Source organism: Chrysemys picta, chromosome 12 (assembly GCF_011386835.1).
Source record: "Chrysemys picta bellii isolate R12L10 chromosome 12, ASM1138683v2, whole genome shotgun sequence".
Classification (NCBI taxonomy): Eukaryota; Metazoa; Chordata; order Testudines; family Emydidae; genus Chrysemys; species Chrysemys picta.
Genome location: NC_088802.1, coordinates 51,385,556 through 51,400,110, shown reverse-complemented (window position 1 = coordinate 51,400,110; position 14,555 = coordinate 51,385,556). Strand labels below are relative to the sequence as shown.

Here is a 14,555-nt window from a genome sequence, read left to right as displayed (position 1 = left end):
TACCGGTCAGTCGGGAATCAATTTGGAGTGGGCAAATCTACTGTGGGGGCTGCAGTCATGCAAGTAGCCAAAGCAATCACTGAGGTGCTGTTACGAAAGGTAGTGACTCTGGGAAATGTGCAGGCCATAGTGGATGGCTTTGCTGCAATGGGATTCCCTAACTGTGGTGGGGCGATAGATGGAACCCATATCCCTATCTTGGCACTGGAGCACCAGGGTGCCCAGTACATAAACCGCAAGGGTTACTTTTCAATGGTGCCGCAAGCACTGGTGGATCACAGGGGACGTTTCACCAACATCAACGTGGGCTGGCCGAGAAGGGTTCATGACGCTCGCGTCTTCAGGAACACTACTCTGTTTAAACGGCTGCAGCAAGGGACTTACTTCCCGGACCAGAAAATGACCGTTGGGGATGTTGAAATGCCTATAGTTATCCTTGGGGACCCAGCCTACCCCTTAATGCCATGGCTCATGAAGCCATACACAGGCAGCCTGGATAGGAGTCAGGAGCTGTTCAACTACAGGCTGAGCAAGTGCTGAATGGTGGTGGAATGTGCATTTGGCCGTTTAAAAGGTCACTGGCGCACTTTACTGACTCGCTCAGACCTCATCCAAACCAATATCCCCATTGTTATTGCTGCTTGCTGTGTGCTCTACAATCTCTGTGAGAGTAAGGGGGAGATGTTTATGGTGGGGTGGGAGGCTGAGGCAAATTGCCTGGCTGCTGATTACGCGCAGCCAGACACCAGGGCGATTAGAAGAGCACACCAGGAAGCGCGGTGCATCAGAGAAGCTTTGAAAACCAGTTTAATGACTGGCCAGGCTACCGTGTGAAAGTTCTGTTTGTTTCTTGATGAAAACCTGCCCCCTTTATTGACTCATTTGCTGTAGGCAACCCACCCTCCCCCTTCGATCACAGCTTGCTTTCAAAGGAAATAAAGTCACTGTCGTTTAAAAATAATGTATTCTTTATTAATTGATTATAAAAAGAGGGAGAGAACTGACAAGGTAGCCCGGGTGGGGTTTGGGAGGAGGATCAGAGGGAAGGAAAAGGCCACTAAAAAAAGGTTAAAATAATGACGCCTTTTGTTTGGGCTGTCCACTGGGGTGAGTGGGAGGGTGCACGGAGCCTCCAACACCCCCCCCCCCCCCCCGCGTTCTTACACGTCTGGGTGAGGAGGCTATGGAACATGGGGAGGGGGGTTATACAGGGGCTGTAGCGCCAGTCTGTGATCCTGCTGCCGTTCCTGAAGCTCCACCAGACGCTGGAGCATGTCTGTTTGCTCACGCAGCAGCCCCAGCGTTGCATCCTGCCTCCTCTGATCTTCCTGCCACCACCTCTCATCTCGAGCGTCTCTCCTCTCCTTACGTTGGTCCCTCCTGTCCTCACGTTCACTGGCATCTTTCCTATACTTTGAAACCGTGTCCTTCCACTCATTCAGATGAGCTCTTTCATTGTGGGTGGATTCCATGATTTCCGCGAACATCTCATCTCGCATCCTCTTTTTCCGACGCCTTATCTGAGATAGCCTTCGGGACGGAGGAGGGAGGCTTGAAAAATTTGCAGCTGCTGGAGAGAGGGAAAAAAGGAGAGAATTTTTTAAAAAGATACATTTTACAGAACAATGCTTATACTCTTTCACAGTGAACAACATTATTCAAATTACATAGCACATGTGATTTCTGTGCAAGGTCGCATTTTGCCTCTTAATATTGAGTGCCTGTGGCTTTGCTGCTAGAGATCACAGGCGCAGGTCCGGGCAACAGAATTCGGCTTGCATGCGGCCATGGTAAGCCATTGTATTTCGGCTTCTGCGTCCTCCTTTCCCACATATCAAGCAAAGCCCGTTGAGTGCTGCGGTTTTCCTGTTAACCTTCAGCAGCAGAAAACAAACTAACCCCTGCCCATCCAATTCTCTGGGATGATCGCTTTATCCCTCCCCCCACCGCGTGGCTGATATCAGGGAAGATCCCTGCTAGCCACACGTGAAAAGCTTAGCGCCAAACTCCCCCCCCCCCGTGCTTGGCTTACTACAGGGAAGGATTTCTTTTCAGCCACAGGCAAACAGCCCAGTAGGAAGGGCCACCTCTGTCCCCTTAATTAAATTTCCATATTTCAGCCAGGTTACCATGAGCGATATCACTCTCCTGAGGATTACACAGTGAGATAAAGAATGGATGTTGCTTGAATGCCAGCAAACACCGGGACCATACGCTGCCAGGCTTTGTCATGCAATGATACCAGATTACTTGCTACTCGCATGGCGTGGTCAAGTGTCCAACCATGGAGGATGGAATAAGGCTGCACTGCCCAGAAACCTTCTGCAAAGGCTTTTGGAGTACCTCCAGGAGAGCTTCATGGAGATGTCCCTGGAGGATTTCCGCTCCATCCCCAGACACGTTAACAGACTTTTCCAGTAGCTGTACTGGCCGCGAATGCATCCCAAGTCCTCAGGGCAAATTAATCATTAAAAAACGCTTGCTTTTTAACCATGTTTTATATTTTAAAAGGTAAACTCACCTGAGGTCCCTTCCATGGGGTCATGGTCTTGGGTACTGGCTTGGGAGGGTACTTCAGTCAGGCTGAGAAAAAGATCCTGGCTGTTGGGGAGAACGGAGTTCTGTGTGCTCTCCGCAAGCTCGTCTTCCTCCTCCTCCTCCTCCCCGTCCGCAGAATCCTCAGGTGTGGCTGATGAGATTACCCCCGCCTCGGAATCCACGGTCAGAGGTGGGGTAGTGGTGGCGGCCCCCCCTAGAATTGCATGCAGCTCAGCGTAGAAGCGGCATGTCTGCGGCTCTGACCCGGAGCGACCGTTTGCCTCCTTTGTTTTCTGATAGGCTTGTCTGAGCTCCTTGACTTTCACACAGCACTGCTCTGAGTCCCTATTGTGGCCTCTCTCCATCATGCCCTTGGAGATTTTTTCAAAAGTTTTGGCATTTCGTCTTTTCGACCAAAGTTCTGCTAGCACTGAATCCTCTCCCCATATAGCGATCAGATCCAGTACCTCCCGTACGGTCCATGCTGGTGCTCTTTTTCAATTATTGGCCTGCATGGTTACCTGTGCTGATGAGCTCTCTGTGGTCACCTGTGCTCTCCTGTGCTGGGCAAACAGGAAATGAAATTCAAATGTTCGCGGGGCTTTTCCTGTCTACCTGGCCAGTGCATCCGAGTTCAGATTGCTGTCCAGAGTGGTCACAATGGTGCACTGTGGGATAGCTCCCGGAGGCCAATACCATCGAATTGCGGCCACACTAACCCTAATTCGAAACGACAATATCGATTTTGGCGCTACTCCGCTCGTCGGGGAGGAGTACAGAAATTGATTTTAAGAGCCCTTTATTTTGAAATAAATGGCTTCGTTGTGTGGACGGGCGCAGGGTTAATTCGATTTAACGCTGCTAAATTCGAATTAAACTCATAGTGTAGACCAGGCCTACCTCTGGTGTTTGTAACTCTGAGGTTCTACTGTAAACCCTTCTGAAAAACTGAAAGGGAATGGGTGTGGGGAGGGAAAACTGTTAAGGGACAAGATTGTAGTTTTATATTGTCCATGGTAGGACAAGCAGTGTGGTGTAGTGGCGAGGGTACTGGGCGGGGAGTCTGTAGACTTGGTTCCACTCCCAGTCAGCCACTGAATTGCTGTGTGATCTTGGCCTCTCTGTGACCTGTATCTCCTCCTACCCTTAAAGCCTGTCTTGACTATTTAGATCTTCAGGTCAGGAGCTGTCTCTTATTATGTGTTTGTTCAGCGACTACTTCAATGCAGCCCTGATCTTGGTGGAGTCTTATAGGTGTTATTGTAATACAAACAATACAAGAGTTGAAGCAGGAGGTGAGCATTTGAAATACAACCGACAATCCTACAGGGACAAAAAATCCCATTTCTATACATTGCCTTCCAATAAGGCTATTTTTCTGCAAGGAAACAAACCTACACTTTGAAGCAGCATTAAACACCTCCGCCTCCATAAGGGGAACATGCTTCTCTATTTCCTGTGGCTATCTGCAGGGGGGTTTTATGCTATATTATTGTAGAAACACGCCCCTCTCAAGGAAACACAAATGCCAGATGGAAGAAAAGGAGCAATCAGAGGAGATCATGTTGGAGAAGACTTCTCGGCCCACCAGAGCTATCTTGGAGGTTTCCTACACTGTGGTCCAGATAGCCTGGGAGACTCCTTCAAACTTATTTGTTTTCTGTGTCCCTTTTTGATTTCCCGGAATAGTTGGAACCCACTGATGAGTAAAAATGAAACAGCCCCAAACCTCAACCCCATAATGAAAGCTGTGGCCAATGTCATGAAACAAGAACTAACCTGCCTACGAAGACAGTTGTGCCCTTAAGCATTTGAATAAGCTACTGTATCAACCACTTAGCCACAACAATGAGCTATAAAACCTCACTGAGCCAAGGGATTTTACATAGTGACTGTATTGAAGATGGAGTGCAGAAATTTAATCATTTGTATTTGGGGATGCCCCCAAGGACCAATACTGAGTGCTGCAGCCAGATGTCAATGGGGCTGGGCTGGTGAGTCATGATATGCAGCAATGCAGGAGATTGCTCCAGAGACACTTGCTCGTTTAGCACTTGGAGGCTGCTTTGACTTGCAGAAGCCTTTCCTTATCAGGATTTCCAAGCAAGGGGAAAAAGCCAAGCAGGTAACGAGTTGGAGGATTAAATAGCTGACACTCAAAATTCTGTTCACTGTACTACCTCCTCCTCCCACTTGCTTGCTTCCCACTTGCTGCCTCCTGCACTTAGACTGTAAGCTCTTTGGACAGGGGCTGTTTGCTTTGTTCTTTGTCTGTAGAGTGCCTAGCATCTTGGGATCCTGACCTTGGACTGGGACTGGGATTCCTAGGTGTTACCATAAAACAAAAAATAAACTTCTTCCCCGAGTCCTGAGTTCAGGATTCTGCTTTTCCTCTTCACAGTTGATGGCCTCCCAAATACAGACCAGGGAGGCTTTCCCAGAGATGAATTCACCCCATGCAGAGGTCTTAGGAACCACTGATCCGCTCAAAATAGGACTGACGAGGGTCTTCAATTGTACTTATACTTGGTGCTGGCTCTTTGCGCTGTGGTAAATTTCACCTGCTGTGAATTGATCTCAGTGGCAGCCTTCACCCGTGGACCAAGGCCAAGATGTGGCTTCAATATATACAAAATGAAAACCATCCAGAGAGCACTCCTGGGCAAAATCATGTTACAAAATGTGATAAAGCTGCAGAAAAGAAAGCAGATGTCCTCATTGTATTTTAAACAGCCCTTCTTGCTCCTGCTGACAAGCTGGTGCTGATGGCAACTTCTAATCTCTAGGAATCCCTAATAAGCAGCCGGTTCCCTTAGGAGAAGAGGAAAAGACCTGCTGAGTTTTGATCAGCAAAGTGCGCAGTTTGCAGCCGAATCAGCAGGCACCACCCGATGTAGCTCCCTAGCTTGTCTCGCTTGTTTCTTTTGATATATGTTATTTCTTAAATGACCAGAGGGTGCTCAGCAGGGGTAGGAAAGCTACAAGTCTCCGGAGCTATTTGCTCATTAGGAAAAGAGAACATCCTGCACCAGAAGACTGAGTGGGTTTTGTGAACCAGCTATTGGCTCTTGACTAGTTAAGGCCCAGCAGGGAGATGCTGAGAGCCCTGTACAACCACTCCAGACAGGAGGGGTCAAAATGGAACATGGGCTCAAAGGACCAGGTCTTGAAAGGCACAGCTCCCACTGAAGCTGCTGGGACTCGCAGGGGTCAGAACTGTGGTGTTCGCAGCTCTGTAACTTACCTGTCATGGTCTTGTTTTCTGTGCATTGCACCTTTAGATTTCTGCACGCCTGCTATCTTCGGTACTTCTACACCCCCATTGCTACACTGTCAGAGGACCTCACCATCTTCAGTGTATTTTTCTTCACAACACCTCTGGGAGGTAGGGTGGTGCTGTTATCCCCATTTGCAGGGGGGGAACAGAAGCACAGAGGGGCTAAATGACTCGCCCAAGGCCACACGGGAAGTCTGGGACAGAACAAGGAATTGAATCCAGGTCTCCCAAGTCACAGGCTAATGCCCTAAGCACGGGACCATCTTTCCTCTCCTCAGAGCAATTGTTCTGTCTTCCTCCATCTTCAGAGCAAAGTCTGGTAGCTAACAGGAAATCAAATCTTGAAAGGGAAAAAACATTATTTTGTAGTCTTTAAAAAAGGGCGGAGAGGACGATTTCAAAGGTATTTAGATGGCTGAAAATGCAGATAGGTACCTGGGAGCTTATCTGCATCTTTAGGTGCCTCACGTACCTTTAAAAATCATGCCGGAGGGCCCAGAACCTTAAAGGTGTTTAGTCACATAACTCCCATTGTTTTCAGCTCCCATTGAAATCAGTGGGAGGTAGTGCTTAAATACTCTTGAGGATCTGGGCCTGAGTGTTAGTGCAGGAGTGAGCTATTCTCTTTATAAGAGCTTCAGAATAGCAGCAGGATGGGCCCGTTTCTCCCCTCACTTCTAGGCATGTTACACTGTTGTTACTCCACTTGCTTCCGTGGGGTTGTTGGTGATCTCACCGTTGTGAGAGGAGAGTGGTGTTCAGGGGTCCACAAAAAGAGAGGAAGAACCCCAAAGCTGTCTTTTTGCTCAGAGCTGTGCCTTATTTCTGTAGTCAAGAAAAGGAGGACGCCTTATCTTCCTAACCTGCTGGATGCTGAGTGCTGCCTGAGAGGTGCTGGCCACCCTGAGCTCTCTTTGACGTCAGGCTCCAACTGACCTGCACCTTTTGCACAGCCCATTAGCAGTGAAACGTACTTTTGCTGCTGTTGTATTTAAAAAATCCACCCCAGCTATTCTCTGCAGGCCCTGAAACAGACAGTCTTGGGGTTGGCTTTCCCCCAGTCTGCGTGGACGCCTTTGCTAGTTCACCCCATGAGTGATGCACTTTCAAGTTAGTCTTTAAGCAAAAGAGGATAGGTATGCAATGGAGCTAGCTGCCGGGTTATTATTCACCCCCACTGGTATTGCAACAGTTCTCTTGATGCCCCAGCAAATTGCTAGCAGAACAAAAAGGAACCAATGTTTGTAGTTTGTCCTTGGTCAATATCTCTCCTGAAAAAGCCAAGCTGAATTCCCTCTTAGGCGAATTCGTGTGGAACAGCCACATCCAGGGGCCAGGTAAGCTAATCACAGGCGTGTGCCTCTCCTATGGGGTAGCCTAGCAGGGAATGGTTGCAAGATGGCACTTTGAGGCGGGATTGCCCACTGGGGCTAGCGTGCCTGTACAAGAAGCATATTCACATAAGCAGCTTCTATGAAAGAGGGAGGGGATGGGGGGAGGTGTGTGAGCCCAGGTGCTAGTCTGGATTAGTTGCCTTTACAAAATGGACCAGGTCAGGCTGTGCTGTTGTTTTGCCCTCCTGTTCGTTCTCACAAAACTGCTTATACCCATCTTGCTTTGCAGATCGAAGCCCTTCTCATGGAGATGCAGAATCCAGACACTGGCATCAAAATGCACACTCAGAGGGTGATGATCACAAATATCCCACATGCTATGACAGGTAAGATGCCAATGGCACTACCCTGCTATTTTTCTGAGCCTCTGGAGAAGAGCCTGTTTCTTCATACAAATGGTAATAAACCAAAAACTGGCTTCTCTTACTATTATTCTATTTACAAGCATTTATATGACTCCCATCACCGTGTATCAGTGGCGTAGCTAGGCTAGGAAAATTGGGTGGGCTCCACTTTTGGGTGGGCGGGCAATGACGGGGGGCCACCTCCACTTACGGGGATTATGGTTTTGTGGGGCCTGGGCCAGGACAAGTGGGGGTCCCTCCCACCCCTTCTGACTGCAGTCCCTGTGCGCCCCTGCCATGGAAATGGGGTTGGGGCGCAGGGGCTTGCCCCGCTCTGCCCGCCCACCTGGCGCTCCCGCTGGGGAGCGGGTCCAGGCGGTAGGGCTTTCCCCGTTCCGCCCGCCCAGCACTCCTGCCAGGGAGCAGGATCTGGGTGCAGGGAGCGGGGTCCGGGCACTGGGGCTTGCCCCACTCCACCCACCAGCCCGGCGCTCCCACTGGGGAGATGGTCTGGGTGCAATTTGGGTGGGCCTGGATGGTAAGTGGGTGGGCCATGGCCCACCCAGGCCCACCCGTGGCTATGCTCCTGTCGTGTATGCTGGTGGTTTCAGGCAAAAAAGAAAAAAAATGGGCTTGTACCCTTCGCCCTCCCCCCCCTTTATTTTCTCACTCTGGGATGCATACAGAAGACTTGAGAGAGTTTTGTTAATAATAAAAAATCTGCTTGTTGTTTACACCGGAAAGACAGGTTTTGTCCACCCAGGAGACGCTATGGATGATTGGAGAACTAGTGAAATGATGCCATCCAATGAGAGAGGAGACTACAGTTGAGAGGGGAAGGAGCTTTTAGACAGGCTGTTTAAAATTCTTGGTTAGCTTTTGTTTACACAACTATTCATCATCCAGCATGAGGCCACTGTTCGTTAGGGATAAAAATCAAGACCCTTTCTCCATTTACCATCACTGGGGAGGAATATTGTTCCTTTGTTACAGGCTGGATCTGTCGGTGTAAAGAGTGCTGAGAATTCTGTCAAACAAGGGCAGCGCAAATGAGCATTTAATATACAATTAACCCCCTGAGAGGGGATTCACTCTGAGTAGGCTGGGCAGAAACTCCTTAGCGAGGCTGGTTTAAAAGTATATTACTAATACATTCTAACGAATGTTCTAAACCTCTAGGATAGACAAGGCAGTGTGTGCCAGATAGGAGCCTAAAATGGGCCATGTGCCTGTACAAATACGTTATTTCTGCATGCACATCAGACATTTTGCCCACTTATGAGAAGTGTCTGCAAATATAGGCCTGTTGTTTCATGCACCCATCTTTGGGAGTCTGGGCTGAAATCCTGGCTCCACTGAGTCAATGGCAAAACTCCCATTGACTTAAATGGGCACAAGAGTTCACCCCAGCCCTTAAAGCAGCAGATAGGAAGGTCATTCCTAGTTAAGAACAAATGACTGCTCATATGGCCTTGACAAGTCACACTGTGTCAGAACTGAAGAGCTGCTCCCTTCTCCACCCTTGTTACGTACCTACTTCGGAGAGATCTTCAATAGCTATGGCGTAAGGTCATGTACTCTCCACCTGTCGCGTCCCCTTGTGTCCTTGTCCCTGGCATCTCCTGCAGGCCATCTGTCTCTTGCTGGCTCTTCCGTGGCTCAGCTCTCCGATCAAGTCACTAAGTTCAGTCCCCTTCCAGGGTAACAAGAAGGTCCAACTGAAAGTTCACAAGACATCCCAATACAAAAGAGCCTCCATCCCATCCTTTGGGGTCAGTCGTCAGCCTCACCCCGAGCTCAGTATTGCTTCCAGTGTGCTTGCATGATCCTTCTTGAGGGACTGGTGGGGGAACCCAGGCCCACTCCCGACTCTGGATTCTGGCCCAGGAACCCTGTATTGAACAGTCAGGTCGGCTTCTTCAGACTTGCTGCTGTTTCCCTGGGCCACTTCCTTTCTCTGACCTCCCGCATGTTGCTTTCCTACAGCTTGTGCCTAACGCAGCCTCCCATTGGTTCCCAGGCCTCTGGATTCTCCCCAGGTCCTCCTAGCTCCTCCTTTCTCTGCTGGAAGAACCATCCTTCCACCTCTCAGCTTCCACTGAAGTGCTTTGACTGACCCTACCTCAGGGCTCCCTTCTGACAGGAGCCTGACCTGCTCTCTGGGGGTTTCTCTCCACAGGAGAATCCTGTCCCCTCTGCAGTCTCCTCCCTACTGAGTTTCCTCCAGTTCCTTGTGAAGTACCTAATGATCCTTACCTACTTCCACCCCCCACTGGGCAGGAGGCCATCAGTCAGTCATAGGTGCACTCACTGGCTCTTAACTCCACATCTAACAGGCGATGAGAGTGTGCCCCATCACATCTGGATATACATTTCCAGAAAGAATTAAAATGGCCAGAGTGATACGAGACTGTAATACGGAGTTTTAGAGATGAATAGCAACCAATTAATCTCCCCTTTGAGCATTTTCTGGTAATAATCATTTTTCTTGAATTCACTGGAGAGGAGCAAAATATTCAACCCACTTCAGTGCCTCTAAATTACAGCTTTTCCTCATTTGAATAGGTTGAAGAAGAAACAGACAGGTAGCTGTGCTTTGATGTGCCAAGTTTGTCATTACCGTCAGCTACGAACACACTCTCCTTTTGTGTGTGCCAGCTCCTTTCACACGTCGCTGGAAATACACTATCAACACCTTTACTTCCCTCTCCTAGAAACCATCAGAAGAATATTACACTATAAATACTCACTGCTTTGCACACCTTGTACCAAATTCTGCTCTCGCTTTGCCTTTTCTGCAGCCCTTGGGAACCCAGGACTGCAGAAAGTCCTGCAGTTCTTTTCGGCCAAATCCTTCTCTCCAGTGATGCCCTGGGGCGGCACAGGGATAACTGAGAGGAGGATTTGGCCCTGAAGATCTGTAGGGGAATATTGCTTTCTCCATTTTCTGGATGGGGAAACTGAGGTAGATAGGTTAAGTAACTTGCTCAAGGGCACAATGGGAATTGGTGTCAGGGCAGGGAATAGCTGGCAGAACTTGGGAGGTCCTGGCCGTCAATCTTATTCTTAGATCGTGCCTTCTATCCTTCTACACACTATGGGGCAGACCCTCTGTTTGCTTAAACAGGTGTAGCACAAAGTCAGTGAAGAGATGTATAGCATATATGTAGCCCTACATCTTCCAATAGCACTGTTACTAGAGTGTGTGGTGTAAATGGGGCACAACTCCACTGCAGGCAATGCAGAGAACTTGGCTCTTCATGTTCAGTAAACTACGTAGGGGCATGCCAAATCCCTAAAACGTTTCAGAATTTCTTTGCAAAAGGCAGATAGTCACCCATGTTTAATTTGTGTCTTTTAGGGAGCTCTCTAGGTAGGAGTGACAGAATAATCTTTTAATTTGATCTATTTAAGGAAGCAGTCAGTGGGATAAAAGCTCCAGGCTCCTAGTACAAGGCTAAGTAATCCGTATAATGTCAGGAAAGGTCAACATTTCAATCCGCAGCTGTAGGTGACATTTGAAGAGAGAGGCTAGTAATTGATCAGGGACCGAATGCGATTTAGCCTGGCCTTGTTTAAATGGCGAGAGCTTCAGAGTTTTGTTTGCTCCTCAGAAGATAATGAAAGGGCTAGTGGAGGCTGACGCTGACTTTGTGTATGGCTGACGGATACAGGCCATATCACCTTGAGAGGCCTTTGAAAGCTGAAGTACATTTCAGTACATGGAACTTGGCTTCCCTCTGATATGTCTTATTGACCACGCTTGACAGAGAAGCTAGGTTCTAACACCCATTGAACTCAATGACAGAATTTATTTCAAAGGGAATTTTGAAAGAGAAAGCACTTGGTACTATTTGCAAAAGCAAGTAACCAGTGAAACGACTCAAGGGGCTAGCAAAGATCAGTTATTTAACAGAGGTGGCCTTCTAAAGCAGCAACAGCAGAACTGTGCTCTGTGCATTTGGGTTTATCTTTTAAGACAGGCTGTTGCCGAGTGAAGGTTGTCTTTCTTTCATCATTGAACCCTTTTTATCCCAGATACTCTTTCTAGGGCTGCAGGCCTACTCCTGCCCCCCAGTGACATCATTTGGACACACCTTTGCCCATTCTATGAGAGCAGGTGACAGGAAAGCACATGCATTGCATACGCTAGGGAATTCCCATGGGAGAAATGCACCCCTGTGTGGAAAATGCGCACAAGACCTATGCATCGCTTACCTCCCATGTAAGCCAGATCACTGAGGTTTAAATGATTCCCAGACCTCATGTGGCCCCCCTGTGCAGGGGCGAGGAGTTAAAACCAAAATACCTAACACAGCCACCCTGACCCATCACATGCCCCTACAACCATCTCATCACCAACTTCCTTCATGGTTTCCAAAGAACAGCTCTTCTGGGCACATTTTCTTCTAGGGAGGAGGGATTCTTCTTGGAAGATCCCTCCCCCCCCCATTTCTTTCCTTAACACCCCACACCTTTGAGGTCCCTGTTACAGCCACCAGCCTTCAGGATGACTGAGTTGGGTCCCCTTCAAAGTCCATCACTATCACTCCCTGACCATCATGATAAGAGAGAAGTGGTGCTGATATTGTCATCTGATGCTATGAGAGGATAGTTCCGTTTCCATGACCCATTCCATACTCGGTTTTGGATAGGACTAGCCATTTAGTGTCAGTTCAGATGGTGTTTTTTGTGATGGAGATGTTTGGACAGAGGCCCACAAAACTCATGTCACATAGCCAGCAGATGGTAACAATTCTTAGATTTGAACCTATGCCTACCTAAAAATGAGGGGCTCTGTAATAGTCCTGGTTGATATTTTTTGATCAAAATATATTGTTGACAAAAATAGCTTTTTGACCAAAGTGAAAAATATAAATTTTAATTTTGACTGAAATTTTTCAGTTTTTTTTTTTTAAATTTTGTCTAAAAAATAGAAACTGAAAATATTTTGATAACCAAAATCTTACAGTTTTTAACATTTTCATTTTTTGGTTCAGTTTTCCGGAAAAACTTCTGGCTTTTGGTTTTTAAAACCCAAACATTTAAATAAAAAACCAATTATTTTTGTTAACAAAAATGGTTTTAAAAAACTGAAAACATTTTTAGTTTTTAAAAACCATTTTCAGTGAAAATGTTGTTTTTGAAAATCAAAAATTCTCATGGAAAATTTTGCAAAGCAGATTTTTGTTCCCTAAAACTTCCTGTAGAAAAACATTTTTTAACCAGCTCTACTCTGTTCCCCATTACCAATTCCCCAAGCCTTCTACCTCCCTGCCTACTGAATGTATTTCTATTCAAACGATAAATCCCCTTTCAACTTGGCTTCATGAATGCTTTTTATATCACTGAGTTATACATTTCCAGCCTTTGAAACCTGAATTGTTTCTTTATGCTTCAATTTAATTTGCGAGTAAGGATTCTAATTGAGTTGTGTGATTCCTGATGAGCATTCCCTTCCTTTTCATGCTGGCAATACAATGTTCCCTATGAGTTCACCTTTACAAAGAACACATCCACTTCACATTTCCAATTATGTTGAGTTTTGATGTGGAGTCTCACTAGCTACGCTGAAAATTGTTGGTCTTTATAAAAGAGTTTGTTTGGTCATTGCAGAAAGATAGTCATTAAAAACCATCAGAAATATGAATTTTTAAATGGAGGCTTTTGGAGATCTCTAAAGGCACAATAGCAGCAGCTAGAAGATATTTAAAAATACCCTGTGCCGAGACTGGCTGGGTGCTTCACTTAAGGGGCAATTACTGTTATTTGTTATTTGTGTTGCCATAGTGCCTAGGAGCTCTAGTCCTGGACAGGCCCCCAAAAGAGACCGCCTCAGCCCCAGAGAGCTTACAATCTAAGTAGTGATAATACTTTGCCCTTCCATTGTGCTTCTATCTCAGGATCTCAAAGTACTTCGCAGCCGTTAGGCTGAAATTCATCCCCTCTGTCAAGTCCCACTTCAGCCCAAACATGGTCTGTGTACGTCAAAGCTGTCTAGGAGCAAGGCCTCCCCAAACAGCAAGCCCCTAGCAGTGAATTGAAACTCGACTGAAAATGACCACCCAGGCAATTCAACCCCACAACAGAAAATAAACAGTTCATTGCACGCTTCAGCTGAAGGTGCAGTCGGATTGCTAGGTCCTGACCCAGGCCTGGGAGCTTTGGGTTAGAACCAGAGAGCTCCTCTTCTGCCCCAAATTCAACCAGCACCCACCCCGTGAAGAAGCAGGCAAAGCCTTCTTATCTCGCCTGATGGATCCTGATTGGCTGCTGCCTCTGTCTCTCCCTTCTAGCCGCTGGGGAGGGGATCAAGTCTGGTTGGTTCTGCTGGTACTAGAGCCTGCGTGGCATCTCTAGGCAGTGCTTGGAGGACTAAACTCACTGCTCCTCTTTCCCAAGTGACCTTCTTCCGTTGGGCGGGTGTGTCAGGCTAGAGGAGGCCTGGTACACCTTGTCATAATGCACCATTTAGGGTTTAAGTGGGACTTTACTGTGCTTGCCTTTCGTTGGCCCTCTGCACTGAGGTAAATTTCAGCGCTCCATGAATGAAGGAAACAGGTGTGTATTATTATCGGTCATGTACACATGGAGCAATTACGCCACAGGGAGATTAGGGGCCTCATGTTCCTCTCTGCATACATGAGCAGACAAGGCTAGACCTACAGAAGGATGTGGGTATTTTGCTTCTGTGGCATGCTCTCCCTGGGGTGAAATTCACCCTATTCAGAGAACCAGCACAAGAGGCCTATGGATCGCTGAAGTCCCACTAAATCTCTACTTTGAGGGCTTAATAATGCGTAGGCCTGGCGTCATCTCTCTTCAGAGGGGTGACTCTTATCCCACTTGCAACAGGGGTGGCAGAAGCTTCCTAACAGTGGGGGGGGCCCCACCCGCACCTGAACTGTGGCCCCAGCCCCTGTTCTGCCCCTTCCCCCTGCCCCGCCCCTGCCCCTGAGACCCGGTTCCCGCACAGCCTCTTCTCCCTAAGACCCCACCCCC

General features: G+C 47.8%; 2 protein-coding genes across 3 annotated transcripts in view; one reads left to right on the top strand and one right to left on the bottom strand.

The window, feature by feature from the left end:
* Window positions 1-14,555, top strand: part of RGS9 (regulator of G protein signaling 9) — a 71,690-nt gene that overhangs the window by 9,599 nt on the left and 47,536 nt on the right. For both annotated transcript variants that reach the window (XR_010591921.1, XM_008167627.4), the window contains exon 2: window positions 7,439-7,535. Coding sequence is in view for 1 of the 2 variants with exons in the window: in XM_008167627.4 (XP_008165849.2) it covers window positions 7,439-7,535 (97 nt within the window). In the remaining variant the exon portion in view is untranslated. The remainder of the gene's footprint in view (window positions 1-7,438; window positions 7,536-14,555) is intronic.
* LOC135974804 (uncharacterized) lies at window positions 956-5,283 on the bottom strand. The gene is made up of 2 exons (XM_065563664.1): window positions 2,522-5,283; window positions 956-1,570 (listed from the first exon to the last, which is right to left on the bottom strand). The coding sequence occupies exons 1-2, from the start codon at window positions 2,904-2,906 to the stop codon at window positions 1,182-1,184; spliced, it is 774 nt and encodes a 257-aa protein (XP_065419736.1). The 5' UTR covers window positions 2,907-5,283; the 3' UTR covers window positions 956-1,181.

Coding starts and splice junctions, on each gene's coding strand:
- LOC135974804 (XM_065563664.1), bottom strand. CDS start 2,906: ATGATGGAGAGAGGCCACAATAGGGACTCAGAGCAGTGCTGTGTGAAA. Junction 1,571..2,521: donor CCCCATGGAAGGGACCTCAG/GTGAGTTTACCT, acceptor CCCTCTCTCCAG/CAGCTGCAAATTTTTCAAGC.